The sequence below is a fragment of the Halichondria panicea genome, chromosome 16, assembly GCF_963675165.1.
Source record: "Halichondria panicea chromosome 16, odHalPani1.1, whole genome shotgun sequence".
NCBI lineage: Eukaryota > Metazoa > Porifera > Demospongiae > Suberitida > Halichondriidae > Halichondria > Halichondria panicea.
The window spans coordinates 966671-993299 of record NC_087392.1 but is presented as its reverse complement, the minus strand read 5'-3'; the positions used below and the strand labels follow the sequence as shown (position 1 = coordinate 993299).

The following is a 26629-nucleotide window of genomic DNA, read 5'->3' as shown; positions in this document are numbered from 1 at the left end:
TTAGGATAACTTTCCTGAGCCAGAAGCTATTTTGGATTAACGATCCCTAACCTATTGCTAAGTCTACAGCAGCAGCCTAGCCTTTCATGCTTTTGGGTTAGACGATCTTTACCTATCATTTAGAATTGTCCAGCTGCATGCAAGAAAGAACACACGTACACTACTTGTACTTGTACTCATAAGACGGCCGGCTGTACTGGGCTCTTTCTTGGCGTTACAGTGCTGCAGCTGCAGTCATTATTAAGGATATAATGCAAGCTCTCTCTCAATTGCAGAGTAAGTAACTAACTTCTAGTTAATTATACATTGATTTATTGATTTATTTATGCAATTTGCATTTTATAAAGTGTGTATGAGTCTAAGGTGATAGTATTCTGTCTGTAGGTGTGTTGAAAGAGCTCCAGGAGGTGCATGATGATGAGCGATTGTCTGATCTGTGTGACAAGGCTCTCCATCTCCTCGAGGACCTGCCCAATATTGACGCTAGCGGGAGAGATGGTCGGACAATGGCCGTGCAGCTCTACACCAGTGGCATCACACTATGGAACAAAACAGTGGCACTCAAGAGTGCAGGGGCCATTGCACTCAGCCTTAACGCTCAGAGTGAGTGGGGGGAGCTGTAGATACACCATTCCATTATGGCCGAACTGTCTACCTTGTTTTCCTGGAATATTTTACCCTCAGTACCCCTAATAGTGGCTCAGTCACTAAGTATTGCCTGAGCAGACAGATAATAAATCATCTTATTAATGCAATATTAATGCAACCCGTTAAATAATGTGTCTGCAATGCTGTATTAATCCAGTGCGGCACATTTCCTGTTCTCTGGTCTTGCTGTCCAACCCTTTGGAGCAAACTGAAGCGAATATCCTCAAGCAAGTCACTGTGAGTAACTCTATATCACTGATGCTCTCTTTCATTGACTCTCTTTGTACACAGATGGCTACCAAGACTGGTAGAGCATGGCTAGGTATGCTGTTGGTTTATGTGCCCCATATTCAATGCGAGGAATTGTTTTCAATGCCACTGTTTCATTCACACAGACTGTGACAACCCCACAATGGCTGAGGCCTCACTCACACTGGCCAGTAATGTACGTAAGCTCTCTTCTCTTTTGTATTCGTTGTCATTTCCTCAGTCTTCACACTCCAGTGTTGGGAGAAGCTGCACTCCCAATACCCAGCCGTTAGCAAGGACCCCACCAAAGTGAAGACTCTATTCCGAGTGCTTTGCTTCAGAGCCGAGGCGGTGAGTTTGCTAAAATACTGTAAAATTTGTGTACTATTAAATTGTTTTCTCTGCAGTGTGTGTGTCTAGACCAACATGAAGGTGCCATACAATTCATGGAGCAGGCCAAGGAACTACTCAACATAACTGAATCACCTTCTGAGGCAAGTGGAAAGTTGTCAAATAAACCTATTTAATTTTTCCGAATATAGACTGCCTATCTTGCTATGCTGTGCTACAACTTTGGATTGGATCAGTTTCAGAAAGGGCCTAACGAGTACTGTACCTCATGGCTCAAGTAAGTACTACATACTTTCTACTTTCTACTTTCACAAATACTTGTATGGTGTCTCTATTTCACAGAGAGAGCTATGAGCTGGGTAGGGATTGTCCTAGTCTGGGTGCTGTGAAGCAGGCACGAACTCTCCGTCTCCTGGCCAATACCTTCCTGGATCTGGGCGGTGAGGGGCAATGGCAGAAGGCACTCAACGCTGTCAGTCTGGCGAACTCCGAGCACTCACATCCGGCCGGGTTCCTGCTTAAGACTAGCATCTTATTGCAACATGACAGTGGGAATGAGAGACTAGCACAATGTGAATATTACTACTGTAGAACGTTTTCACAAAGTTTACATTCAGTGATATGTGTAGAAGGAATTTTTCGTACAATCCTAGCCAAGGTTTTCTTAATCCCCTTTCAGGTTTTGAGTCCACTCTCCAACATTCTGATCTCAGTATTGACATGGGGTTATCTACTGTGAGACTAGCGTCCAATCACGGGAGAGCTGACCTGTCCATGTCTGGACTGACCAACCTTGCCAGGCGATTCCAGAACTCACCAGATGTCTATAGAATCCATCTCCTACATTTGGTATGTCCACATTGCAACTATTCAACTTTTTCTTTACAGTATGCTCATCATACATGTACAGTCGGTATGATGTAACACACGTATTCACTGTTGTTGTATGTTAGGAGGTTCTGTTGGAGAATGGCCGTCTCTCAGAGGGCAAACAGTTGGTTGAGGACTGTATCACAGCTCACAATACCGGCTCCCCTATAGACAGTCAGTACCTCAAGCAGTTCCATGTGATCCTCTGGGACCAAGCCTCTCAAGCCAGTCAAAAGTTAGAATATAGTGAGGCCATCGTCTGGTACAACTACTCTCTGAGCCTGTTCACCACCGATGGAGAGAAAGACAAGAACATTGCCAAGCTGCAGGTACTATGAACAATAATTATGATATGTCTTATTTACTTGTGTATACACAGCGTAATCGGTGCTCTTGTTTCCTTCACCTTGGTGATAATGCCAAGGCTGCTGAAGCCATCCAACAGAGCAAGACTCATGACACTGAGTGCCCTCAGGCTCACTTCCTCGCCTTCAAACTGGCCATCCTTCAAGGGGAACACGATAATGGTAACCAGACAGTTCCTGAGGCAGTACTTGTGTAGATCTACATACTGTGTGTGTGTGTGTGTGTGTGTGTGTGTGTGTGTGTGTGTGTGTGTGTGTGTGTGTGTGTGTGTGTGTACTCCACTAAATTACGAAGTATAACCTCTGTCTTACAGCTGTAGAGTCATTGAATTCTGTTGTCCTCACCTCCTCTTCGGACGGTGTGGGTAATGGACTAATCTGTTTGGCTGCCCAACTCGCATTTGAGGTGAGATATTACTTATAGTTTATAAACACATTATGCTCCTTTATTACAGCAAAGCAATCGTGAGCTGGCAGTACTGGCTCTTGAGAAGCTGGTGAATGTGTCTGAGGACCCACAGATCTTTACTGCCCTTCGCTGTCTTATTCGACTCAAATTATCCCTGATTAATTCAGCCACTTCAGACAAAATGTGAGTATTAAATTGTCATTTGTGAGGCGTAGGTTTTGTACTTATGTGTATGGATAACAAATTAAAGTGTACGTACATGTACGATTGTTTGTTATCTCCACCAGAGTGGCTCTGTGCAGTATGCTTGGCTATATCCAATCTGCCCAGTCCAAGCTTCCCCTCTTGCCCAGTCCCCTAGCCAAACAGAAGGAGGCGGCTTGGTTCCTCAAGGTGGCCTGGAACCTTGCCCTACAGTGCGAGGACAACTACCAGCAGATGAGAGAGTTCTATGTGGCCTGCTACTCTCTTTCTGAGGTTCTCAGCACTGACCCTTCAGTGCTACTACGTCAGAAGACCTGTCAACTGATGGCTGCTGCTGCAAGTATCAATCTAGGCAGGAGCGCTGACTCTGAGATTAAGGTAGGTTGGTTGAAATGTATTGCACTGCAGTGTAGTCTCTAAAATGCAGTGAAAACAAAACCATTTCAGTCTGTAGCAATTCGTGTCTTTGATAACTTATAAATAACGTGATTACTTTCAGAATTCTTCGTATAAGGCTGTTCTGGATCATGTTTCCAAGTGCCGTGGTATCTGCAAGCAACTAGGCCTATCGAATGCAGCCAGTGACCCCACCCCCTCCTTGCTGTCACTCTATGAGTTTGAGGCCAAACTGGAGCTGGGTGCTAACGACCTTGACTCTATGCTGGCTCACATCTCTTCTCTGCCTGGGCTGGAGGCAAAGACTCTAGAAACAATGGCTGCCCTGTGTGTGCGTTGCTCCCAGCCTGGTCTAGCAGTGCAGGCACTGAGACTGGCTATACAACACCACCTCAGAGCAGGGGATTTGGATGGAGAAAAACTCGGGTGAGTCATCTTTTATCTGTGTTGCAAGTAAATGTGGCTCGTTTAATTTTGCTGGCTAAATTTGAGTACTTGTAACAGTTTGCATTGTCCTGTTTATAAGTACTCCATACTTCTAAGGAACTCTCCATTATTTGGCATACAAATTCCACATTTTTCACGATGTAAATATGTTCTTTTTTTGTTTTGTATCGCAGCAAGTGCTATCATAGCCTGGTGCAGCTGGTGATGGGAAGTGACTGTGGCAGTGACATGGCAACCAAGGAGCACGCTCGATCCATTCTCAACGAGGTGCTGGATCTGCTGGATACCAAGGCCAAGGTAATGGTCAAGTACATGTAGTGTCGAGGTTAGTGTGTACTGTACATATACTTTTGGTGAGTGTTCACATAATTTGCAACCATTTCAATAGAAAATTCTGGCATTTATTTTTAGGAGAGTTTCCCTGAAATGGAGATTCTGTGGCTATTGACTAAGTCCTGGAATTATGGTGTGCACATGTACAGGTAAGTACCAGCTAGATGTGAGTACTGTAAGGTGTACACTATAACCATGTTGTGCATAATTATGTTTGCTCTAATTGCAGCTCTCTGCGATTCAAGGAGTCTGAGCTCTGGTGCAGCCTGGGCATGAGGTTCCTCAAGCACCTCTCACAACTCAAGCACAGCTATGAGGATCAGGTAGGCATACGCATGCAACCATTGTGGTGTAACTAATAATTATGGGCGTGCAAGGATTTGATCGTTGTATTTCTTTCCATACAGATGAGTTCTGTGTACACCAAAGTTCTGGCCAAGGTCCAATCTGACTCTATTCATATGCACACGTTACAGTGATTTGTCATGTTAAAGCATTAAATATTCAGTTCATTAATCAAGAGACATTTTAGAAATTATGGTTGTAATTTTTATTCTCTGAAAAGTGACACTAATAATTAATGTGGTCAAAGGTCAACCTTGGGATGGCATTATTTGAAATCTAGCCCACATTTGAAGGTGAAGGCTCAAAAATGCTCTAGAGATTGCATGCTGCTACAACTTCCTAGTGTGTGAATGAATGGCTGCAGGTGGCAGGGATTCGTTAGAGCGGCGTCTCTTCCACCAGGCCTACATCTCTCCTTTAGCTGTTGTGAGGGACTTTTTTGAGGCTTTGAGTGAGCTGAGGGGAGCAGTCAGAGGACCTGAGAATGGAAGGTACATACTATAAACAAGCTATCCATTTTGTTCATGGATTACTCTGATTAGTGTACAGTTAGTCCATACGAGCTGACCAGAGCTAAATTGCAAACAATTTCATATAGGACGATATCCCGGCCAGCCGTAGATCTAGATATTGACTAGCAAAGTCGTGTCATTGTAATTATACACATTTCTTAGGTTGCTGACAGTGTGTGAGAATGTGTCTGTGATGGGAGAGAAGGTGGTCTCGTGTCTGGAGCAGCAGATGAGGTCTCACAACAGAGCCACTGAGACAACTCAGGAGATATCGGGAGCTTTCAGGATTGGATTGCAGAAGGTCATGCAGCTGAGGCAAGAGGCAGACAACCTCAAAAAGATGGTCAGAGATCTCAAGCTGGCTGATGAAGGTCTGGATGCCAGGTATGTAGGGTGGGGGTATAGGGGGTACAGGGGTACAGCGTATTACATTTATGTATATGTAACTCTTTATATTGATTTGTACTTCATTTGGGTACACTAATACGAACACTAATGAGTTGCCAATTGAATTAAAAATGTGTATTTTGTTCTCCTGTAGGGACACCCCCATGCACCAGTCCCCTAGGCAGAACCATACCCACCAAGGCTTTGTCACCATGGATACTCAGAACGACCCACTGCCCAGAGCTGTTTCACTAGAGAGTTTCCGTAAGCACATGGACGCCACCCTTAGTAGCAGGAAGTCCACCAAGTCCACCGATAGCAACTTTGGAGGCTCTCTACGCAAGACAAAGTCAGACAGTGATGTAGCCATGATAACACTCAAGAAGAAAGTGGAGGTATCTCCTTTGTGCATGCTTGTGTGTGGGGGATGTTTGTGTGTGTGTGTGGGGGGGGGGGTGTTTGTGTGTATGTGACAACTGTATTGGCTGAACCTTGCTAAGGACTACAGACTTCACTTTGATTGTACCTGTCTGTAAATAGCATGCCATCATTACTGCACTCTATAAGTATGTAGCATCTGAAGTAATTACTATGCTCTGTATACAGGGCCTCTCGCTGGACAACACTCGACTGAGAGTCAGTGAGAAGAAGCTGCTTAAAGACAACATTAAGCTGGGTCGAACCAACAAGACTCTAGAACAAGAAAGGGACAGGGCTGAGGACAGACTCAAGATTGAGCAGACACAGAGAGACTCGGTCGAGAAGCTGAGACAGAGAAACAAAGAACTGGAAGATCAACTCAGGAAGCTCTGTGAATCACAAGTAAGTCAACATTAGGATCCGTGATTAAACACAATTTTTAATTTAATTGCACTGATGGCCCATTTTGTCAGTTTGCTGGCATACAAGCATTCTGTGTACACTCGTGTATTTATTGTGCATGTTCATTGTACAGGTGATTCGTGAGAGAGGTGGGAATGTTTTCTCAAGCTCGGGAGGTCTGGACCCACATGCTCATGATGAAAAGCCGGAGGAGGACAGTTAATACACAGAACTACCCTACCTCTAGTCTAACTCTAATAGATACTGCTAGTTTATTATTATTTTGTCAGCGAATTTGTTTTTCTTGTGTGATTCCCCCCCTCAGTATCAATTTTCATTTATTATAGTGCGTGTGCTTTTAATTCTCTGATCACGTTCTGTTCAAGTATGCCTATATATATCACATGCAGTACTGAAAAAAAATTCTGGAATTTAAAATTTCATGCATATAATCATATCAAATTGATCTATATATACAAGTCAAAAATGGTGACGGCTATAAGTATTGTATGTACGAAACCTATAGCTAATTATGTAAGCTCCATGTGGGTGTAAGAAAAAGGGTTAACGTAAATAAAATGAACATTTAGTGTATACATATAATTTACACCTATATTTTGTGTTGTTTATAACAGTACGTTTGAAGCTATAGCTTTCGCAGTTCCTCCACATGTGCCATAACTTTGACCACTCTGCCCAAGGGAAGTCCCAGGCAATGGCACATCATCTGGTCTGTCAGCCTGAGCAGGGAAAATCCATCCATTTCCTGCTTCCTGAAGACAGTCTCAAAGTCAGAGCATTCCTTCGTGGCTTTAAAGTATGCACACACATCGTCAACAGTCCAGTCCTTGACTGACCGTGACATCCCTACAGTAATAAATGCATGTAATAGATCATATACACTTGTACAATATAAGTTGGAGGTATATGGTGTATCAATCGTTAATTTATACGTACACTATAATAGGTAACGCTGTACGAGCACTTAGTGGTTAAGAATGAGATGTACAAATACTTTAAAGTATAATACAATGTTGTAAACTGACCTTTTGGGACTTTGACCTCCACAGGGGTTATGGGAGCACTGTGTGTGAATGTTTTCTGCTGATCTTTCACAAATGCAGACAGCATGTCTAGAGGGACGATTGAGATGGAGCCAGGAGCGGAGGAGCTTTGGGAGGTAGAAACAGAGGGTGGTATTCGCAAAGTCGATATGGACGTTGATCCAAGGTTGAATTTCACACTCTTAGAATTTTGGTTGGGTGAGACTGAACGAGCCTTGCTAGCCATTTTGACCTTCTTGATGGCAGGTGGCTGCGGAGGGACCACTGATCTCTTGGCAGCAATAGTGGCTGGTTGAGTGGAGTAAGTCTTCTTCGAATTGGACACAATATCTGGTTTATCTGGTTTATATTCTTCTACGTCTTCGTCTTCGTCTTCAGAGTCAGAGTCTTCAAAATCTTCGGCAGAATCAGAGCTGGAGGAAATGTGTAGCGTGGTTCCAGGAGAAGCCATGTCAATTTGGAGGTTCCTAAGAGCCCTAGGAACAGACTTAGAATCCTTGATGTCAGTGGATTTGGCACGAGATATGAGAGAAGGCAAAGAGGAGAGAAGGACATCACTGTCTCCCACGGCATCCTTCGGAGTTTTGTCTGGATTGTCTTCCAACCAATTCACAACACATCGCTGAGTGCAGAATCTTTCTGTCCTAGCCACGCTGAGAAATCTTTCTCGGTTACAGTGCTCACATTTCATCTTCAGGCCGCTCTGAAGAAACGAAACAACAATAAATGTACAGCATATTGAATATGAAAGGTAGAGCAGGCAAACCAAGGGAAACAAGATCTGTATTTGTTTACTGTACACATACACCAAAATTAATGATACTGGCGCAAATACGATGCTACTATGTTAGTTAGGGTTAAAGGTTATTTAAAATGTGGACTTTAATTGCATTCCAATTATCTACTCTTTCTTTGGTACCTCCAAACCAATGCATAAGGAATACAATTTTAATGGTTAACTATCAACCATTTTACTTTTGACCCTGACTAACTCTCCTCTGGTACTCACTGTCAGGAATCCAAGAGAGGGTTGTTTTATCACATTGGAGCTCAAACTCGCCACTTCAGATGATTTGCTCAGAGAAGCGGGCACACTAGACTTGACCTCAGAATCTTTTCCTGTATCGTCCTTTGGTTTGCTGTTTGACATGGCTTCAGCAGTGGGGATAAGAGATTCGACAAACTGTTTGGCCATGTTGGTGATGGCTTGAGTGACAGTTGTTGGAGGTGGATCACCAGATAACAGGGTCGTCACTGAAGGAGAGGAAGTTTGTTCTGGGACTGTGCTTTTGGAAGGTTTGGTCAGGATGGTGGGCTTCAAAAAAAGTTCAATGAGTTTTGAGGGAGATGATGTAGCTGGTTTTGCAGCTAGTTTTGGGGTTGGTTTTGCAGCTGGTTTTACGGCTAGTTTTGGGGTTAGTTTTGCAGCTGGTTTTACGGCTAGTTTTGGGGTTGGTTTTTCATCCAGTTTTGCTGTTGGTTTTGCAGCTGGTGTTGCACCCGATTTTGCGGCTGGTTTTGCATCCGATTTTGCGGCTGGTTTTACATCCGATTTTGCAGCTGGTGTTGCATCCGATTTTGCAGCTGGTTTTGGATCCGACTTTGCAGCTGGTGTTGCATCCGATTTTGCAGCTGGTTTTGGATCCGATTTTGCAGCTGGTTTTGCATCCAGTTTTGCATTGGGTGTCACCTGCAGATACGTACATACACATACATGATAAAATTAAAGTTCATGTGATTTACCACCGATTCGCCAGCTGTTGCTTTCTTCTCTGGCGTGAACAATTTCAGCAAACATTTCTGTTTCTTTGTGTGGCTACCTCCAAACTTTACCTTGTCCTGACAGTTGACACACGTGCCACAGTCGACAAGCTTGTCGGTGGGTGGTGAAGGAGGAGGTTTGGATAAAGTGTCAGATACCATTGTCACCTGCAAACAAAGAGGAAGTATTTAGGCCAGACAAAGTATATTACTTGCTCGCCCGGTTTGTTTTTTTGACACTGCTTGCTCCTTTTCATTGTAATGAGCTGTAAATTGTCAAAACAACTGGCCTACTGGCCTAAAAAAGCTTTTTAACGGCCTTAGACATAATTATTTTATGTCTATAAAAAAAATAACGCTTCCCCGCATCAAATTGAAAACCCAAGTAATTTACTTTGTCTGGCCTTATCAACTTAATTACCAATTTTCCAGCCGCTCCTTTTTTCATCGGCATATTTACGCATGACCTCAAGAGGCATCTCTGCTTCTTCTTGCCAGGTCCTCCAAACTTGACCTTGTCCTTACAGAAGACACATTTCCCACAGTCGTCCCTCACACATCCCTCACAAGTACCACAAGCGGATACCCTCATCTTGAGAATAGCTGGAGACGCAAAGCTTCTCCCGATCATTTTCGTCCTGCGACTTGTTGAAGTCGACAAACGCTTGAGTACGTTTTCAGGAGTGGATTTGGGTGTGGATTTGGGTGTGGAGGATTTTAGTGTGGAGGATTTGGGTGTGGAGGAGACGTACGAATCGATGTGTCTTTCTGGGGGGAGCCGAGCTCGAGGCTTGGTGATATCGTCTGCTTCGCTGGGGGAGGCAGATGACATCTTGCTGTTACTGTTATCAGTCTTGGTGCTACTGTTATCAGAGGTGCTCGAGCTCTCCTCTGCCGTTTTGGGGATGGCATAGCTGTGCTCAAAAATCTCAGGTGGGAGACTACTTGACGACATTGTACCTGTGCAAAGAGTGATAGCTAGGTCTATAATATTATACAAACACAGTGAGTAAGCTTATGCACATAGCTAAGCTATGCACAGCTAGGCCTAGGTACGTACTTATACGTATATGGATACCGTACCGGATCACAATGAAATACAGAGCAAGGTACATTCGGGTCAATTGTGTGTGCACTTTGGCGTGACGTGTCCAAAAATTATACCTACGCGGCTAGCCGCCTTCCTAAGATATCACAAACATCAAAATATCGCCGTCACAAAAACGTTGTTCCACACAAGCAGCTTACCATGTATAATAATGACTTTGTTGAGTGGAAAGGTAGAGACGTCAAGACAATCTACAAGCTCCTTTAGGGCCTAAAGAGCTTCGCTTTCTTCGGTTTAGAAAAAGCCAAGCCTTTTTGAGCGTAAACGGCGATTGCTCCAACACGCATGTGCACAAAGGTGACACAAAATTAATGACCTAAGCTAGCGTTACAATAGAGAAAAGTTGGGCCGAGATTAAATAATTATTAATGCTGACTTGGCAGTAAGCACTAATAACTGGGTGTGGCAAAGTACCATGTGCGTAGGCTTCGTTCTTTTTGAAAGCAGCTAGCTATAAAGCTATGTCTTCAAGAAAGCACAAGCGGTCCAATGTGGAAGAACGCCTTCCTCCGGCAAAGAGAGAGAGTCGCACTGGCACGAAGCGTTCTCACCCTGGCCCCCTTACCTGTGCAGAAGATGATGTCGATGACGACGAGGTAGAGAAGAATAGTGAAATGGAGCTTGAGCTCTCACAGCTTTCATCTCATGAATTTGAGGAAGGAACTCTATCGTTTGTAAGTATTTATTTTTGCAGAAAGTAATACCACACTCCAGCTTCGGCTCTCCCCTAGTTTTTGTATTGTAATGCATGAACACTCTCCTACACAGAAAGAGGCGGAGGCTGGTGTGCTGGACAAGGTGGAGTTGTTTGACTTTATGTGTCACAAGCATCTGGACCTTAGCCTCAGTCCCAATGTCAACTTCATCCTGGGACGGAATGGAAGTGAGTTCACTGCATGATGATTGTGTTATACATGTGCCATCTCTCCATACCTGCAGGTGGTAAGAGTGCAATCATGACTGGGATAGTAGTGGCTCTGGGTGGCAAGGCACGTAGCACTGAGCGGGGCTCCTCTCTCAAGCAGTTTATTCGAACTGGGGCCAGTAACTCGAAGGTTTTGGTGCATCTGAGGAACAGAGGTCATGAGGCATACAAGCCTGAGGAGTATGGAGACACCATCATCTGTGAGAGAGTCATCAAGGAAGATGGAACCACTGCCTACAAGATAAAGTCAGAGAACGGTGAGTACTGAGGTTTCACACCTTGTATAGAATATCAGTGATCAAAAGAAGGCCCTAATAACTATAGTAAAATGCAGGAAAGTTGATTTCCAGCAAGAAAGAAGAGCTGGTGGCCATCACAGACCATTGCAACATCCAGATTGACAACCCAGTGTCCCTACTCAACCAGGACACTTCTCGTAACTTCCTCCAGAACTCCAAACCCACGTCTAAATACAAGCTCTTCATGAAGGCCACTCACCTCGAGCAGATCGCCATTGACTACCAGCAGTCCCGAGAAGAGCAGACACTGATGGAGCAGAGGATTGGATCAATGGCAGCTGTAAGTATTGAAAATGTATCACCAATTCTCAGGACGTAAATTCTGTGAGAGTGCATGTAGTTCTGTTGTGTAGCGTCAACAAATTATCTTCCAACGAGATCGTTGCAATTATAACAACTGACTACACTCATTCATCTCTTTAGTCACTCCCTGAAATGCGAAATGAGGCCAAGAAGTTAGAGGAGATAGTAGAGTCATTCAAAAGATTCACTGAGATGGAGGACAAGATTAAGCAACTGGAAAATGAGCTCAAGTGGGCCATCGTTGTGGAAATGGAGGCAGTAAGAAATTTCACGATTCTGTAATTGTTATCAGTAATTACCAATTTGCTGGACTTGTCACAGATTCTCCCCCCAATTGAAGCTAACATCGATAAAGAGAGAGGAAGAATCCCTAGGAACAAAGAAAGAGCAAACACTGCACAGGTATGGTTTTGAAACTACTATATACAAAAGTTTTTCAGCATACTCAGACAACTAAAACGTGCACGATTGTTGAACATGTGCACCTATGTATACTATTGCCACTCTTGTACTACACAATTATTACCAATTGTAGAATGCCGTGAGCTCAGCCAAACAGGAGATGAAAGATACCAACAAGGGACTCACTGAAGTGACCAAGGAGATCAACCAGCTCAGTGAAGAGCGCAGTGTAATTGCTAATGAGAAGAGAAAGAAGAACCAGGAATTCCGTCATCAAAGTGATACCATTTTGAAGCAGATTGGTAAAAAGATTGGCGATACCTTAAAGGAGAAAGCTGCTTTGGAGAAGGCCAAGCAGGAGGCTATCTTATCGTGAGTTTTTATTCTGGAATTTTACTTGTTTCAAGATAATTTCGTATCTCCAGGAGCCAGCGTGATGTGAAGGGTGAACGAGAGGCTAGGCTGAAGGAGATAGAGGGACTGGAGGAACAGATACGTCGAGTGAACGAAGAGATCTCTACAGCCGAGACAGAGAAGTCTCAGTTTCAGGCTGCTCAGAGGAGGGCAGATGAGTTAATCCAGTCTCACAGGTACCAGTGTGTCAGTGTGTATGTATGTCTCCAATGTTTTTACGTGATTCCCACAGAGCTAAAGAGGGTAATATGCAAGGTCAGGTCCAGACATGCGAAACACAGTTGAGGAGACTCAGATCCAGTCGCAGTGACAAAATGGCTGCATTCGGAGATGACATGAGGACGTTAGTGAATGAGCTTCAACGAAACAAGAGACAGTTTCGTAAGCTACCCAAAGGACCAATCGGATCAATGATTCAAGTGAAAGACCCCAAGTGGTGCACAGCAATTGAACAGGTGTTCAAATTTAATACCCTCAAGGTATTTGTAGTGGACAACCAGCAAGATGCGAAAAAATTTCGAGCCATTGCTGAAAGAGTTGTGAGAAGAGGGCCGATTCCTGAAGCCATTATATCTCGTTTCCAGGACACTGTGTATGACGTCAGGCGTAATGTGAGTCTTTTGTCTGTGCCAACCATTTTTTTAATTAATTTATGTCGTGTCCCTTGTACACTGTAATAAATAACGCTGTTCTTCACAGCATGCCCAGTCCTCTTACCCCGCTGTGTTTGACATGCTGGATGTGTCAGACTCGGATGTGATGAACGTGCTCATTGACCAGTTTCATGTGGAGAAGGTGCTCCTGATCGAGGAAAGAGAGGCGGCCAATCGAATCATGACACACGAGACGCCCCACAATGCAAAGTCTGCGTACACTCTGTCTGGAGATCTCGTTGAGCCTAGTAAGCATTATTCAAACAAGAGTCGACCATTTGGAATCCTCAAAGCCAGTCTAGAAGATTCCATCAAGTACGTTTAACTCATTTTTCATTCTTTTATACCTGAATTCCAATTTCAGGGATGAGAATCAAAGGCTGAATCAACTAAAGGCTGAACTCCAACAGCTGCAACTTAAGGGCCAGTCTTTCTGTACTGAACGTGAGACCAACAGACGCTTGGAAACAGGACTCAGTGAGAAAATTCGCCGAAAGCTGGGAGCGAAGAAAAAGCTGTCAATGAAGCTAACTCAGCTACACAATGCCAGGGAAGAAGAGGAGGAGCCTGAGCAGGACATTGCCACTTACGTGAGTGAGGTTTCAAGTATGAGCTGAGCATTTAGTGTACAATGTAACCTTCCCAACATACACGTAGGAGTCTGAGATAGCTGAGTTGGATGAACAGATAGCAGCCAGGGAGAGTGAGCGAACAGCACAGGAGGAGGTGGTCTCTAGGATTAAGGATGAGCTTGAAGAGATTAACCAGCGCTCTAGGCAGACTGACATCAAGGTGGAGCAAGTAGCAGCTCGGCACGAGGAACTCAGGGTAAAAACATATGGTGTGTATGCTGCCAAAGACTCGGTGTATGTAACTATTTGCAGCTATGTTTTTTCTTTTGGGTATATACCTATAATGTATTCGTATGTACACTGTCCACAGGCTCGTCTTGAGGAGAGTGATAACAAGAAGAAGCAAGCCGAGAAAAGACTAAAGACCTGCAAAGGGAGGATTGCTGAGATCAATGCACAAATTGCCTCACTGGAGGAGAACCTACTCAAACGACAGGAAGAGCTTCAAGAGGCTGTGACGACGGCTGAGGAGGGGAGTGAGCGTGTGGAGACAGACAAGAGTCGTAGGGACATATCCAGTGAGATCCGCCTGTTGAAGCAGCACATCAGTAAGGACCAACCCAGTCTGGAGGAGCAGGAGAAAATGCAGCAGACTTACACTGATGCCATGGAAAAGTATGAGAAACATTTGATCATCCACAAGAAGCTGAAGAAAACTCTAAGGGTGAATTTAATTACTACACTGTATAATTATGGTCATTCATTCTTTCCGGAGTTCATTAAGAAAAGAACTCCTGATTCTTGAGTATAGTTACAGTATACCTACACTCACAGGCTACACACATCACACATTTCACATCCTTCAGGAGTTGAAGAAGAGTCTCACCAATAGGATAACCAACTACCAGAAGCTTCAAGAGAGAGTTGCCACAAGAGCCTCCCACTATTTCACTTTTTTCCTCCGACAGAGAGACTATGATGGAAAACTAAAGTTCAACCATCCTAAGGAGCAGCTAATCATAGAGGTCCAAGTGGACAGCCACACGCAACAATCTCAAGCCACGTCTAATGCCAAGCAGCTGTCTGGAGGTGAACGGTCGTACACCACAGTGTGTTTCATAATGGCTCTGTGGGATGCTATCCAAGCACCCTTCCGATGTCTGGACGAGTTTGATGTGTTCATGGTGAGTCCCTCTGTACTTACATACGTGATTAGCCAGCCTATAACTTAGTTTTTGGTTTATAATTTTATGACATTTTTGCTCCCTTTGGTATTTCACCATGCAGCACACCTATCTTATTATCATGTTCAAGGAGTTCATATTACTTACAGGTCACATGTGTGTGTGATTGTGTTTTGTTCTCCAGGATATGGTGAATCGCAAGATCAGTATGCGCATGATGATGCAGTTAGCAGAGGACAAACCAACCAGACAGTTTCTCTTCTTCACACCCCAGGATATGAGGTACAGTACTCCAATTGCTAGTCCATCCTTGTATTGTTAGCTTGCTCGTATGTATGTGTGTGTTAAAAGTGTACTAGTGGTTTTGATGTTAAAATGTTCTTTGTGACTGCTCTGTTCTCTCCCTTCCATGCAGTTCCATGGGAGTGACTGGTAGCAAGATGGTGAAGGTGCTGAGACTGCAGGAGCCAGTCAGAGGTGGACAGGCAACTCTCGATCAACTTAACAACTAGAACAATTGGGAAATCCCTTCCTTGTTGACACAGTCACTCAGTATAGTATACCTCATCTGATGAACATTCACATATCTAACAGCCCCATTATATACCTCAGTTTTGCAACCGTGTTTCATCTGTGAAGTTTGTTATTATTATATAACCGTGAAAATTTAATAATAAACGTTACTGCGCATGCTCAGTACAGCAGCAGCATGGTCTGTATTAGGCTTCAATGCACTATCATAATGGATAAACAAACCCGAGGACAGAAACTGAGTTCTGTGAGTCGAGTGTTGCCTCTTGCAAAGAGGGAGTGCCGATCTGGTGCCAGCGCCCTCATCTTGACGATGAACCATTTTGTTTTGTAAGTAGCTTGCTAGTTTTATTATCTACTTCTATGTACTGTTGTTCACCATATAAAATTAAATTTATGGTTTCACTACAAACATACATTTAGCTGAGAGCCTGTGACAGTGCTTACTATATCCTTGTACTATATACAGGATGAAGCGGAGGCTGGTGTGTTGGACAAGGTAGAACTATTTGACTTTATGTGTCACAAGCATCTGGACCTTAGTCTCAGTCCCAACGTCAACTTCATCCTGGGACGGAATGGAAGTGAGTTCACTGCATGGTGATTGTGTTATACATGTACCATCTCTCCATACCTGCAGGTGGTAAGAGTGCAATCATGACTGGGATAGTAGTGGCTCTGGGTGGCAAGGCACGTAGCACTGAGCGGGGCTCCTCTCTCAAGCAGTTTATTCGAACTGGGGCTAGTAACTCGAAGGTGTTGGTGCACCTGAGGAACAGAGGTCATGAGGCGTACAAGCCTGAGGAGTATGGAGACACAATCATCTGTGAGAGAGTCATCAAGGAAGATGGAACCACTGCCTACAAGATAAAGTCAGAGAACGGTGAGTACTGAGGTTTCACACCTTGTATAGAAGGCCCTATTCAAGTAAAATGCAGGAAAGTTGATTTCCAATAAGAAAGAAGAGCTGATGGCCATCACAGACCACTTTAACATCCAAATTGACAACCCAGTGTCCCTACTCGACCAGGACACTTCTCGTAACTTCTTCCACAACTCCAAACCCACGGCCATGTACAAACTCTTCATGAAGGCCACTCACCTCGAGCAGATCGCCATTGACCACAAACGTTCTAAGGAAGAACAGGCAATCATGATGATAAAAATAAAAGAAATGGAATTGGTTAGTGGTTAAATTCTCTGCTGCTCTACTATATCAGTGACCATGCAATCTTGATAACAAGAGGGGTAGGTCTAATTCAACCACTGCAGTGCATGCATGTGGACAGGCTCTGGTTATACAGAAGCTTTAAACTTTTTCAAAAGGGGTTTATTTATATTGTATACTGCTGAATGGGAGTAACTGGTGTATCTGCTCTGATCAATTCTTTTGATTTATAACAGACACTTCAGTTACAAAGAAATGAGGCCAAAAAGCTTGAGGAGGCAGTGGAGTCATTCCAGAGATTCACTGAGATGGAAGACAAGATTGAGCAGCTGGAAAATGAGCTCAAGTGGGCCATTGTTGTGGAAATGGAGGCAGTAAGTAATGTCACGATATTTCTGTATTGTTATCATTACCAATTTGCTGGACTTGTCACAGATTCTCCCCCCAATTGAGGCTGACATTGATAAAGAGAGAGAAAGAATCCCTAGGAACGAAGGAAGAGCAAAAACTGCACAGGTATACAAATTTAGTTTCTGCATTCTTGTACTGCATATATGCCATTGTAGGATGTCATGAGCTCAGCCAAACAGGAGGTGAGAGACACCAACAAGGAACTCACTGAACTCACCAAGGAGATAAACCAGCTCAGTGAAGAGCGTAGTGCAATTGCTAATAAGAAGAGAAAGAAGAACCAGAAATTCTGTCAAAGTGATGGTATTTTGAAGCAGATCGGCAAAACAATTGGCGATGCCTTGAAGGAGAAAGCAGCTTTGGAGAAAGCCAAGCAGGAGGCTATCTTATCGTGGGTCTAAAGAGTCTGGAATAATTGTTTCAACGCAAAACTGAGCTTATAACTTATGTATCTCATTTTTCTTGCTATATTATATTGGATATTTTGTATCTTCAGGAGCCAGCGTGACGTGAAGGGTGAACGAGAGGCTAGGCTAAAGGAGATAGAGGGACTGGAGGAACTGATACGTTGAGTGAACAAAGAGATCTCTACAGCCGAGACAGAGAAGTCTCAGTTCCAGGCTGCTCAGAGGAGGGCAGATGAGTTAATCCAGTCTCACAGGTACCGGTGTGTCAGTGTGTATGTCTCCAATGTTTTACGTGATTCTCACAGAGGTAAAGAGGGTAATATGCAAGGTCAGGTACAGACATGCGAATCACAGTTGAGGAGACTCAGATCCAGTCGCAGTGACAAAATGGTTGCATTCGGAGATGACATGAGGACGTTAGTAAATGAGCTTCAGCGAAACAAGAGACAGTTTCGGAAGGTACCCAAAGGACCAATCGGATCAATGATTCAAGTGAAAGACCCCAAGTGGTGCACAGCAATTGAACAGGTGGTCAAATTTAATACCCTCAAGGTATTTGTAGTGGACAACCAGCAAGATGCGAAAAAATTTCGATCCATTGCTGAAAGAGTTGTGAGAAAAGGGCCGATTCCTGAAGCCATTATATCTCGTTTCCAGGACACTGTGTATGATGTCAGGCGTAATGTGAGTGTTTTGTCTGTGCCAGCCATTTCTTAATTTATGTCGTGTCCCTTGTACACTGTAATAAATAACGCTGTTCTTCACAGCATGCCCAGTCCTCTTACCCCGCTGTGTTTGACATGCTGGATGTGTCAGACTCGGATGTGATGAACATGCTCATTGACCAGTTCCATGTTGAGAATGTGCTCCTGATCGAAGAAAGAGAGACAGCTAATCGAATCATCACACACGTGAAGCCCCACAATGCAAAGTCTGCGTACACATCGAACCTCCATTCAGATGCCTGGATGAGTTTGATGTATTTATGGTAAGATTAAGGTTATAGTTATGTAGCTTATCCTCTATCCTCGGTCATCTTTTTGTAGGATATGGATAACCGCAAAAAAAGTATTGAACTTTTTATGAATGAAGCAGTTTGTAACAGTACCAAACAGTTCTTATTTTTTACGCCACAAGACATGAGGTAAAGTTTATACTGGTAATAGTTCTTAGCCTGTTCCACTATAAATAGTGTCAGTCTGTGCATGTGATTGCATGCACTTTCCAATGCTAGCCAGCCTAAGTCAATTATTGTTAGTGGGTATGCATCACGCATGCTTATAATTATGCATGTAGGCCTTGTATATAATTATATATATATGGGGTAGTAGACTGACGTATATGTGCTTGTTACTAATAAATTATTTATGAGTGCAGTACATGTACAGGAACCTTTTTTTTTTTACCAGTGCTCTATTCTCTCCCTTCCATGCAGTTCCATGGGAGTGACTGGTAGCAAGATGGTGAAGGTACTGAGACTGCAGGAGCCAGTCAGAGGTGGACAGGCAACTCTCGATCAACTAAACTAGCTCATTGTGAATCAACTCTTCCCCCCTTGCCATAACATTAATTATTTTTCAAAGATGTTCGTTCATGAAAACTGTGTATATTAATTGTTTGTGTTAATTCTCAATAGGCTTGTGTTATTCATGCATACTACAGTTTCAGACACTTCCAATAATTATCATTTAGATTCCAATTGATTGGCTAAATAAAATTGAAATCAAGCAAGTGACTAACATCCTAAGAGAGAGTAAATCAGTTCAAAACAAGGATGGTTGCCTAAACTAACAACAATGCTACTCCAGTCATGTGATAGGGGGCACTCATGGCTCAGTGCTGAGGGGATCCAACAGAAGGGGAGGATGGATGGTACCCAGCTGCTACACTGCTCACTGGAATGATAGCGATGACCTCAGCCAGATTTTGACGCAGACGGTTGATCTCTATATCTCTCCTCTGGCACTCGTCCATCAGTCCTTGGTACTTTCGTCGTGCCTCGCTTAGTGCTGTGAACAGCTCAATCTTCACTCTGGTTTCGTCTGCCAGAGAGGCTTTCAGTTGTTTCCTTTCCTCATTAAAAGACCTCAGAGCGTTTTCTTTCAAGTTAAGGTCCTTGCGTGCCCCCTCAAGCATTTTCTCGTGCTTTCGGAGATCTTTTTTGAGAAAATCGATGTCCTTGTCCTTAGAAGATAGTTTACACTTGAGCTCCTGCACTTCTTCGTCACTCCATGAATTCTGAGTGGCATGTTTGTGGTCTCGAAGCTCTGTCTCTACTCGTACTCTCTCTCCAGACTCAGCTCTGAGTTTTTTCTCCAGGTCTGCAATAGATGACTGATCGTGGTGCTTATTGGAGCTCAGCTTTGAGAGTCTGGGAATGAATGTGTGTATGAGAAGATAAATAGGATGACACACCTTCATTAGTGCAAGCACTTATATGCATGTACATGTCAGAGTACATCTGATTTTCTAAAGGAGAGTTCTTTCAGATGGTGTGCTCAAATCGCAAATTTGGAATAAGCCATAATTATCACTTTTGAAAATCCCATTTTGTCAAAAACAGGCCAAAAATAGACCTTTGATGTTTAATAAATCATTTGAAAGGCCTCTCTCTAAGCTTTTAAAAAATGTATGGCCGTTTACGCTGAGTATGTGAGTACATGTGCATGAAACTTATACGATTCCTAGACATGGATCTCTCAGTCAAACAATACCTAGCCCATAAAATGTGGTGTCTAAAAACTACATGAGTGAACTCACTTGTTGTGCAACGTGTCACTTTCAGCTCTGAATCTCTGCAGCTCCTGCTTGTGGTGTTTCTCTGAAGAGAGCAGCTGGTCCACTCGAGACGTGGTCTCCTCCTCTTGAAGACAACTAGCCTGCAGAGATCCAACGATACACACTGTTACCCAATGTTGATACGTGTATGCAGTTTATGTGGATTTGCACTTCCTAGACAAGACAATACTGACTATAGAGTGTATTTACTAATAATTATAACTCTGAGTATACTGTATGAGGTAGGAAAAGATATACACCTGCCTGAAAGGTACACCAACTGTGTTCCTCACTGTATGATCTAGGTTGGTCTAGACTACCCCCATACTGGACTGTGTACAGGGGTACATCATGCCAACCATAACCCCTCCTCCCCCTCTCCACATACACACACACACGCTCACATGAAGGTCGGCACGTAGTTTTTTGATGTCCAACTCTAGTCTACTGATGGTGACCTCAGCTTCTGCCCTCGCTTGTCTCTCGTGTTTCAACTCTGTCTGGAGTATCTCCACTGTATTCTTACATGTAGTCTGCAAGAGATAGGAATTGACACATGTCCCCGCAAATTAATCTATCAAATACTGTTAATTACTTCTCACACTCTACATGAACATGTATATATATCCATGGCAACGTAAAACACAACCTAATACCGCGAAATTTTGAGGCACTTGAATGGTCTCTAAAAGCATTTCATTGAATGAGGCCACGCCTTTAATCCTTGCACGTTATAGCAGATCATTCTTGTTAAAGAACAAATTTCGTGGAGTTAAGCTAACCCCGAAAATAGCAAAAATGAAGCCCCTTGAAAATTTCGCGCTACAGGTACTAAATCAAAAATTTGATACGCCGCCTTAATACAAGCTTTCAAAGTGACTAGAGAACATGCGCTGTTGTATAGGGCAGTCTCCCTGGGCACACCTTGTCCTGTACTGGTGAGGTCAAAGGTTGCTCCTCTCGGGGTACTGCCTTCACGGTCGCTTGCTTCTTTCCTGACGGTAAGTGTACCTTCCCAGCAGACATAGGTCGTCCAACATCACCATTGGCAACCACCTGTCCCGATGGGGAGTTAGAGTTCTCTGGGGGCGACTTATGATTCGATAATGGCTTCGTTTCGTGAGACGTCTTCACATTATTTGAGTTCCTGTGCTTTCCTGTGTTGGAGTTCTGTGATCTTACGCTCTGTTTAGGGGGGGTCGATGTGGCAGCTTTCGGGGACGGTTTGTTCAGGTGTCCATTGCTATGTATACCATTGGTTAGAGAGGGTGGAGTGTCTTCAGATACGCTTGACTGATCATCTGGAATGTCCTCTTGAGGAAGGGCCTTTTGAATAATGCCATAGTAGACTGAATTTTCCTCCACAACTTTCTTTCGTTGACGCTGTGTGTTTTGAGATGCAGTTTAGACTAACAGTTATATTACTCCATACTAGAAATCTCAATGTAATCAATCAATGTATAAAGATAAGAGGCTTAATGTTAGGGGAACAAGTAGCGTAAGGTGTGTGTGTGTGTGTTGTGGTGGAGGAGTGAGGTGCTACAGTACCTGTCGAATGATGTGGGTGATCTGATGTTTGATTAGGAAGCTCATGGTCACCACAGGATAGCCAATACTGCAAGGGGGATAACCCTTAAAGTCAGTATCTATATATACATTGAAAACTAATGTTATTGTTAGCAATAATATTATGTTTGTGTATCTATACAGTTTCACTTAGTTGATCTTTCACAATACAAGAGAGCCAATATCTACACACAACAATTGGTCTCTTGAGACACTACTTGTCCTCTGTCAGGATCCAAAGGGCACCATTAAGGGCTCACCAGTGGGCTGCAAATGGCCGTGATACGTTGAAGAAATGCTGAGGCGGAGTGAAAAATCTGTAGGATACTTCGACATAAACAAACAGCAGCCAGAGAGTGAGGAACGACCAGTTGTACACATGATCTGCAGGTGAAGAAAAACGACATCCACATCGTTACATTGACAACTTTAGCCATGCAGCTAGTTTATTCATTTACAAGGCTCAGGCTGACAATGAGCATACACATACAATACAATAAAGCATGCAAGTACAGTATCAGAACACACTACCCCACTATGCCTACAAATAATACTCGTGGTGAAAAACAACAGCTATGTGAGGATGGTTGCTATAGAGGTAGTACTAACCAAAAGACCGGACTATCTCAAACCAGACACAAGAGCTGGCGGCCACAAACAGCATAGGCCCAGAGAGCAGGGAGAGCCACAGCAGATCACAGTACACCACCAGATACATGAACAGCAACGAAAACACCTGGTGTGTGTGTGTGGGGGGGGTGGGGGGGAGAGGTGTTGTGACAACTGCATTTGGTGGATGAGGTTAGGAGACATGTATACACACAGGTGAGTTACAGTAGAGTTAACAAAGGATTAAGGGCTAGCCAAAAAGGCGGTAGACGAAACAGACCCAGGATTTTCCTCTACCAATATAATGTGTGTGTGCAGTGTTGGAACAGCATACCAGTCCTTGGTATTTATACGAGTCGTACACACTCCTGGCAAACATGAATGCAGGGTAGATGAGTTCAAGTCGGAAATCGGCCATGGTGTCCAGGAGAATGATCACCAACCAACCGACCAGTAACTTCCAGTGGATGTATGAGCTGTGTACAATAGAACCCCAAATAATGCACATTGCACGAACCTCATGCTCGGAGACTAGACTAGTTCATAGCTTTGTGTTAGCCTATACTTCATCTATTGTACACATTGACATTGAACAATGCTTCTTGTACATGTTCCAGAAGATTACAACTCACTTGGTTGGTCCAGGTTCAGGAACTCTGGTTCTTTTCATTGGTAGCCTTTTCAGGCGGTTACAGTCTAATAGCCTTCGTCTCATGCTCTGGACTACACCATTAACATGTCACTGAGGAAGGCAAGAAGTAGAGAAGATTGCTACGTGTAGCTAGCCGGCCGTCTCTTCAGATCAGTGTGTTGAAATGGTTGAGCTCGGGGAGCGTCAATTTTAAAAGTTGTCAAACCCCTCAACTTATGCCTTGACCTTCTTTTCTTTTTGTTTACCCACGTCACATGTGCACTGACAATAAAAACCCAACCAAACCCTCTGCAAACCAAACCAGGGCTGCCATCAAAATCAACCTTCTCTTTTGCATTCTTGCTTGCTGTGTCTCAAAATGTCTGCTGTGTGTGTCCTAGAAGGCAAAGTCAAGGGGACCATTACATTCACCCCAAGTGTAAGTTAGATTTATCAGATATTAATCAATCTGCTACAATTCAATGTATATCTATTTGTGCCTCAGAATTTCCAGAATTTTTGTAAGCCACATATTTTCTTTTCTCAGGCTGATGGCAACACCTCTGTGACTGGTCAGATAACTGGTTTAAGTAAGGGTTCCCATGGATTCCACATCCATCAGTTTGGCGACTACAGTGGAGGATGTGTTAGCGCCGGTAGTCACTTCAACCCCTCTGGAAAGCAACATGGGGGACCAACTGATGCGAACAGACATGCTGGAGATCTGGGCAACATTGAGGCTGGTGATGATGGAACCGCAACAGTCAACATCACAGACAATCAGATTCCCCTGAGCGGAGAGAACAGCATCATTGGCAGGAGTGTGGTGGTATGTTTCTTGTCATTGTCAATGTTGCAGCAGTTTTATTTTTTCTCTCTTTCTATAGGTTCATGCCGATGCTGATGACCTGGGCAAGGGTGGATTTGAGGACAGTCTGACCACCGGACATGCTGGAGGACGTCTGGCTTGCGGTGTGATTGGATTTGCCAAACCAAAATGACTTGAACGACAGACACTGCCTAGTAATCTATAAATTGACTATTAATTATATGTACATGTAGATAGATTTATAATTATTCTGATTCATTTCCTGTGCCCTGATTTAATGATGAATTCGAATGTCAACATAAGGGGAAAATATTTCATATCCAATAAATAGAAACTAACGAGGCAATAAAAAGCATGTAATTATATTAAAATATAACGTCTGTGTTCTGTAAAAAAAACACAATAAACTCTCGTCCGTATAGTGTATACTAACTATAGTGTGGTACTAGTCAGCCTTCAGGGGAATGTGGGCATCATAAGCATCAGCCCAGATGTCAGAGGACTCCTTCAGTGACCTACAGAAAAATTAATTTTTAAGGGAACAGTTTAATTAAGGCTTAGTGTATAATTATACTGATTGCATACCTCACAATATCAGCCAGTGCATCATAGAATGTTTTCGAGTGGTACTTGATATCGTGCTTTTTGCAAAACTCCACTACATACGGCTTCACAGCTGCAAACTGGTTGCGGGGCATGGTAGGGAATAGGCTGTATGTAGACAAAAAACATTGTTGCTAAAAAAATGTTGCTTACATGAAAAAAAGATGCAAGAAACGACATACAGTGAAATGCACACTTACTGGTGCTCAATCTGAAAGTTGAGATGACCAGAGAACCAGTCAATCAAGAAAGACGTTTCCACGTCGGTAGTGCCTTTGAGTTGCATTGACACCCAATTATCTCTCTTGTCAGTGTCCACGTGCATGGGAAGATGGCTCATTTGGGTCACCCACACAAACCAGTGGCTCTCCAGGAATCGGATGAAAAAATACCAACGGAAGTTGCCCCAGAATCCACCCATAAGAGGGGCAAAGGTGAAATGGAAAATCAGATAAAAACCCACCATCAACAAGAAGTCCTGTGTGGAGTTGAGACAGGTAATTATGATACATGAAGTAAGAATTGAGGTAAGTTACAAACCTTTACTAGTTTCCTTTTGAATGTGTAAAAGAGCACCTCCAGATGGAAGTAGATAGGGAGAAGCAGAGGTGGTCCAACTGTGGGGGTGAAAAGTTGGAATATTGGAAGTAAAATAATGCAACGTACGAAAAAAGAAGTAGAGGTGTTGAATTCTGTATGGCATGATCCCCAAACGCCGTCGACCCCACTTTTCAGGGATGACCTTTCCGAACAGGAACAGGTAGGGAGCAGTAATGTCTGGGTCCTTCATGTGCTGCAGAACAAGAACAGTGTGTGAAGTGTGTGGGGGGCCCGGGGGGGGGGGGTTTACAGAATGACAAGGATAATTATAACTTACCACATTGGGTTTGGCATGGTGTTGAAAGTGCCTGTAATTCCACCACCAACTGGACACACCCTGCAAACAATATATAAAAGGAGTAAGGCCAGCGTATACTTGTCATTCATGCAGCGTATACTTGTCATTCATGCAACGTATACTTGTCATTCATGCAGTGTACACACCTTCATTAGTCCGATAGTAATATCGTGCACAGCGTGGTTGAGCTTGGAGCTGTTAAACACAGAGAGGTGACCAAAGTCGTGCTGCAACCAACCCGATTGTGCCTGACAGGTGGTCATGAACACTGCAGCTATGAGCCAAGTGGCCCATGTGTTTCCAAAGTACCACAGGACCCCCCAGGTAGCAAAGAAAAAAAAGTAGATGTGCAGAAAATGAGCAATGAAGAATGGGACACTTGGTTTGAAGAAGCCCTGTAAGTGGGGGTGGTGGATTGTAAAAATTGGGGGTGCGTTTGTGTTGATGGGAATGTACTTTATTACCTTTTCCTTTAAACTACTCCTCAGTTTCAGGAAATCCTTGTCAATCTCTGTCATCTGCAACATAATTATTAAACGTTAAATTAATTACTAGATCTTATACCACTTGTACAGAAAGAGCGAGTGCACAAGAATAGATCAACACATACCTTCCCATCTTGCAGGGTACCAATGTGGAATGCAGTGAGGTACTTCTTGACCTGGTTGAGATCATTATGGAAGCTTGTCCAGGCAATCTGTCAAGAAAAAAAATGTGTGAACTGAAGGTTGAGCCCTATTGTTTTGCAAACCAGCCCCACCCCTCCTCCAAAATCATGCATATGCATGTAGCTTAGCTAGGGCTAGTTAAATAATGGTGCTCACTGTAGCATCCTCTCCTCCGTAGTGCAGAACAACCCTCGCTCCTCCTGGGTGTTTCTTGAGCCATGGAGTAACATTGTAGACCTCTCCTTCCAGGATTATCCAGCAGTCGTCCTTCTTACGGTGCTGAAACACCTCCTCCCGGGTGAAGATCGCCTTGGGCTCTTGATTAGCGAGGCCATTAGGGGTGTTAGGAGCCATGATAGCCAAGAGCTGTAGCTAGCTAGAGGGAACAGTCAATGGTGGATTGCTGTGGCACGGGATATACAAGAGACCATGCAGGGGAGGTTCAGTGGGCCGGCCATGGGGGAGGTCGATCATTCTAGATTACTGAGCTAACCAATAATTTACAAA

The 26629-nt window shown here is 43.6% G+C and overlaps 8 protein-coding genes across 9 annotated transcripts; 5 read left to right on the top strand and 3 right to left on the bottom strand.

Moving 5' to 3' along the window:
* Positions 1–93: 93 nt before the first annotated feature.
* Positions 94–4863, top strand: LOC135350200 (testis-expressed protein 11-like). Its single transcript, XM_064548931.1, has 20 exons — positions 94–276; positions 385–603; positions 806–885; positions 940–970; positions 1044–1093; positions 1153–1248; positions 1305–1391; positions 1440–1525; positions 1591–1820; positions 1928–2097; positions 2202–2447; positions 2498–2645; positions 2798–2889; positions 2939–3075; positions 3180–3474; positions 3596–3918; positions 4113–4236; positions 4351–4421; positions 4502–4595; positions 4680–4863. The coding sequence occupies exons 1-20, from the start codon at positions 252–254 to the stop codon at positions 4749–4751; spliced, it is 2676 nt and encodes an 891-aa protein (XP_064405001.1). The 5' UTR covers positions 94–251; the 3' UTR covers positions 4752–4863.
* Positions 4864–4885: 22 nt separating this feature from the next.
* Positions 4886–6726, top strand: LOC135350204 (myosin-9-like). Its single transcript, XM_064548936.1, has 5 exons — positions 4886–5108; positions 5292–5513; positions 5671–5911; positions 6123–6338; positions 6472–6726. Exons 1-5 carry the CDS (start codon positions 4972–4974, stop codon positions 6559–6561), a joined length of 906 nt encoding a protein of 301 aa, XP_064405006.1. The 5' UTR covers positions 4886–4971; the 3' UTR covers positions 6562–6726.
* Positions 6727–6761: 35 nt separating this feature from the next.
* LOC135350202 (uncharacterized) lies at positions 6762–10569 on the bottom strand. 2 transcript variants are annotated; one of them, XM_064548933.1, is made up of 6 exons: positions 10412–10569; positions 9585–10123; positions 9146–9331; positions 8412–9092; positions 7385–8105; positions 6762–7205 (listed from the first exon to the last, which is right to left on the bottom strand). In XM_064548933.1, the coding sequence occupies exons 2-6, from the start codon at positions 10116–10118 to the stop codon at positions 6985–6987; spliced, it is 2343 nt and encodes a 780-aa protein (XP_064405003.1). In that variant the 5' UTR covers positions 10119–10123; positions 10412–10569; the 3' UTR covers positions 6762–6984. The 2 variants fall into 2 exon arrangements, with proteins under 2 accessions (XP_064405003.1, XP_064405004.1); XM_064548934.1 differs by lacking the exon at positions 10412–10569 and having other exon boundaries at positions 9585–10254.
* Positions 10570–10664: 95 nt separating this feature from the next.
* LOC135350199 (structural maintenance of chromosomes protein 6-like) lies at positions 10665–15689 on the top strand. The gene is made up of 16 exons (XM_064548930.1): positions 10665–10945; positions 11040–11154; positions 11211–11453; positions 11531–11775; positions 11919–12056; positions 12120–12200; positions 12334–12572; positions 12626–12790; positions 12847–13225; positions 13314–13582; positions 13632–13857; positions 13925–14095; positions 14210–14563; positions 14706–15023; positions 15208–15305; positions 15439–15689. The coding sequence occupies exons 1-16, from the start codon at positions 10733–10735 to the stop codon at positions 15533–15535; spliced, it is 3351 nt and encodes a 1116-aa protein (XP_064405000.1). The 5' UTR covers positions 10665–10732; the 3' UTR covers positions 15536–15689.
* Positions 15690–15782: 93 nt separating this feature from the next.
* On the top strand, positions 15783–19222 carry LOC135349786 (structural maintenance of chromosomes protein 6-like; the record flags this gene model as incomplete). The annotated part of the gene is made up of 11 exons (XM_064548396.1): positions 15783–15884; positions 16024–16138; positions 16195–16437; positions 16493–16737; positions 16959–17096; positions 17158–17238; positions 17289–17531; positions 17706–18224; positions 18308–18528; positions 18587–18684; positions 18976–19222. Coding segments are annotated over 10 exons (1947 nt in total), but the record flags the coding sequence as incomplete, so codon positions are not given.
* Positions 19203–23346, bottom strand: LOC135350191 (macoilin-like). Its single transcript, XM_064548923.1, has 9 exons — positions 23126–23346; positions 22828–22969; positions 22494–22620; positions 22145–22268; positions 21867–21933; positions 21243–21701; positions 20723–20851; positions 20301–20419; positions 19203–19911 (listed from the first exon to the last, which is right to left on the bottom strand). Exons 1-9 carry the CDS (start codon positions 23206–23208, stop codon positions 19374–19376), a joined length of 1788 nt encoding a protein of 595 aa, XP_064404993.1. The 5' UTR covers positions 23209–23346; the 3' UTR covers positions 19203–19373.
* Positions 23347–23389: 43 nt separating this feature from the next.
* On the top strand, positions 23390–24255 carry LOC135350198 (uncharacterized). The gene is made up of 3 exons (XM_064548929.1): positions 23390–23563; positions 23672–23953; positions 24012–24255. The coding sequence occupies exons 1-3, from the start codon at positions 23504–23506 to the stop codon at positions 24123–24125; spliced, it is 456 nt and encodes a 151-aa protein (XP_064404999.1). The 5' UTR covers positions 23390–23503; the 3' UTR covers positions 24126–24255.
* Positions 24247–26598, bottom strand: LOC135350192 (acyl-CoA 6-desaturase-like). Its single transcript, XM_064548924.1, has 10 exons — positions 26279–26598; positions 26065–26151; positions 25919–25972; positions 25601–25849; positions 25434–25493; positions 25223–25349; positions 25097–25173; positions 24757–25034; positions 24539–24664; positions 24247–24468 (listed from the first exon to the last, which is right to left on the bottom strand). The coding sequence occupies exons 1-10, from the start codon at positions 26474–26476 to the stop codon at positions 24399–24401; spliced, it is 1326 nt and encodes a 441-aa protein (XP_064404994.1). The 5' UTR covers positions 26477–26598; the 3' UTR covers positions 24247–24398.
* Positions 26599–26629: the final 31 nt, after the last annotated feature.

Coding starts and splice junctions, on each gene's coding strand:
- LOC135350202 (XM_064548933.1), bottom strand. CDS start 10,118: ATGTCGTCAAGTAGTCTCCCACCTGAGATTTTTGAGCACAGCTATGCC. Junction 9,093..9,145: donor CAACAGCTGGCGAATCGGTG/GTAAATCACATG, acceptor ACGTATCTGCAG/GTGACACCCAATGCAAAACT. Junction 7,206..7,384: donor GGAGGTCAAAGTCCCAAAAG/GTCAGTTTACAA, acceptor TTATTACTGTAG/GGATGTCACGGTCAGTCAAG.
- LOC135350199 (XM_064548930.1), top strand. CDS start 10,733: ATGTCTTCAAGAAAGCACAAGCGGTCCAATGTGGAAGAACGCCTTCCT. Junction 12,573..12,625: donor AAGCAGGAGGCTATCTTATC/GTGAGTTTTTAT, acceptor TCGTATCTCCAG/GAGCCAGCGTGATGTGAAGG. Junction 14,564..14,705: donor AGCTGAAGAAAACTCTAAGG/GTGAATTTAATT, acceptor CACATCCTTCAG/GAGTTGAAGAAGAGTCTCAC.
- LOC135350200 (XM_064548931.1), top strand. CDS start 252: ATGCAAGCTCTCTCTCAATTGCAGA. Junction 1,392..1,439: donor TAACTGAATCACCTTCTGAG/GCAAGTGGAAAG, acceptor TTCCGAATATAG/ACTGCCTATCTTGCTATGCT. Junction 1,526..1,590: donor TACTGTACCTCATGGCTCAA/GTAAGTACTACA, acceptor TCTATTTCACAG/AGAGAGCTATGAGCTGGGTA.
- LOC135350204 (XM_064548936.1), top strand. CDS start 4,972: ATGGCTGCAGGTGGCAGGGATTCGTTAGAGCGGCGTCTCTTCCACCAG. Junction 5,109..5,291: donor AGAGGACCTGAGAATGGAAG/GTACATACTATA, acceptor CACATTTCTTAG/GTTGCTGACAGTGTGTGAGA. Junction 5,514..5,670: donor GATGAAGGTCTGGATGCCAG/GTATGTAGGGTG, acceptor GTTCTCCTGTAG/GGACACCCCCATGCACCAGT.
- LOC135350191 (XM_064548923.1), bottom strand. CDS start 23,208: ATGAGACGAAGGCTATTAGACTGTAACCGCCTGAAAAGGCTACCAATG. Junction 22,970..23,125: donor CCTGAACCTGGACCAACCAA/GTGAGTTGTAAT, acceptor TATTGTACACAG/CTCATACATCCACTGGAAGT. Junction 20,852..21,242: donor CCTCACCAGTACAGGACAAG/GTGTGCCCAGGG, acceptor TATCTCTTGCAG/ACTACATGTAAGAATACAGT.
- LOC135350198 (XM_064548929.1), top strand. CDS start 23,504: ATGTCTGCTGTGTGTGTCCTAGAAGGCAAAGTCAAGGGGACCATTACA. Junction 23,564..23,671: donor CCATTACATTCACCCCAAGT/GTAAGTTAGATT, acceptor TTCTTTTCTCAG/GCTGATGGCAACACCTCTGT. Junction 23,954..24,011: donor TCATTGGCAGGAGTGTGGTG/GTATGTTTCTTG, acceptor CTCTTTCTATAG/GTTCATGCCGATGCTGATGA.
- LOC135350192 (XM_064548924.1), bottom strand. CDS start 26,476: ATGGCTCCTAACACCCCTAATGGCCTCGCTAATCAAGAGCCCAAGGCG. Junction 25,973..26,064: donor GTACCCTGCAAGATGGGAAG/GTATGTGTTGAT, acceptor ATTATGTTGCAG/ATGACAGAGATTGACAAGGA. Junction 25,035..25,096: donor TCAAAAGGAAACTAGTAAAG/GTTTGTAACTTA, acceptor AACTCCACACAG/GACTTCTTGTTGATGGTGGG.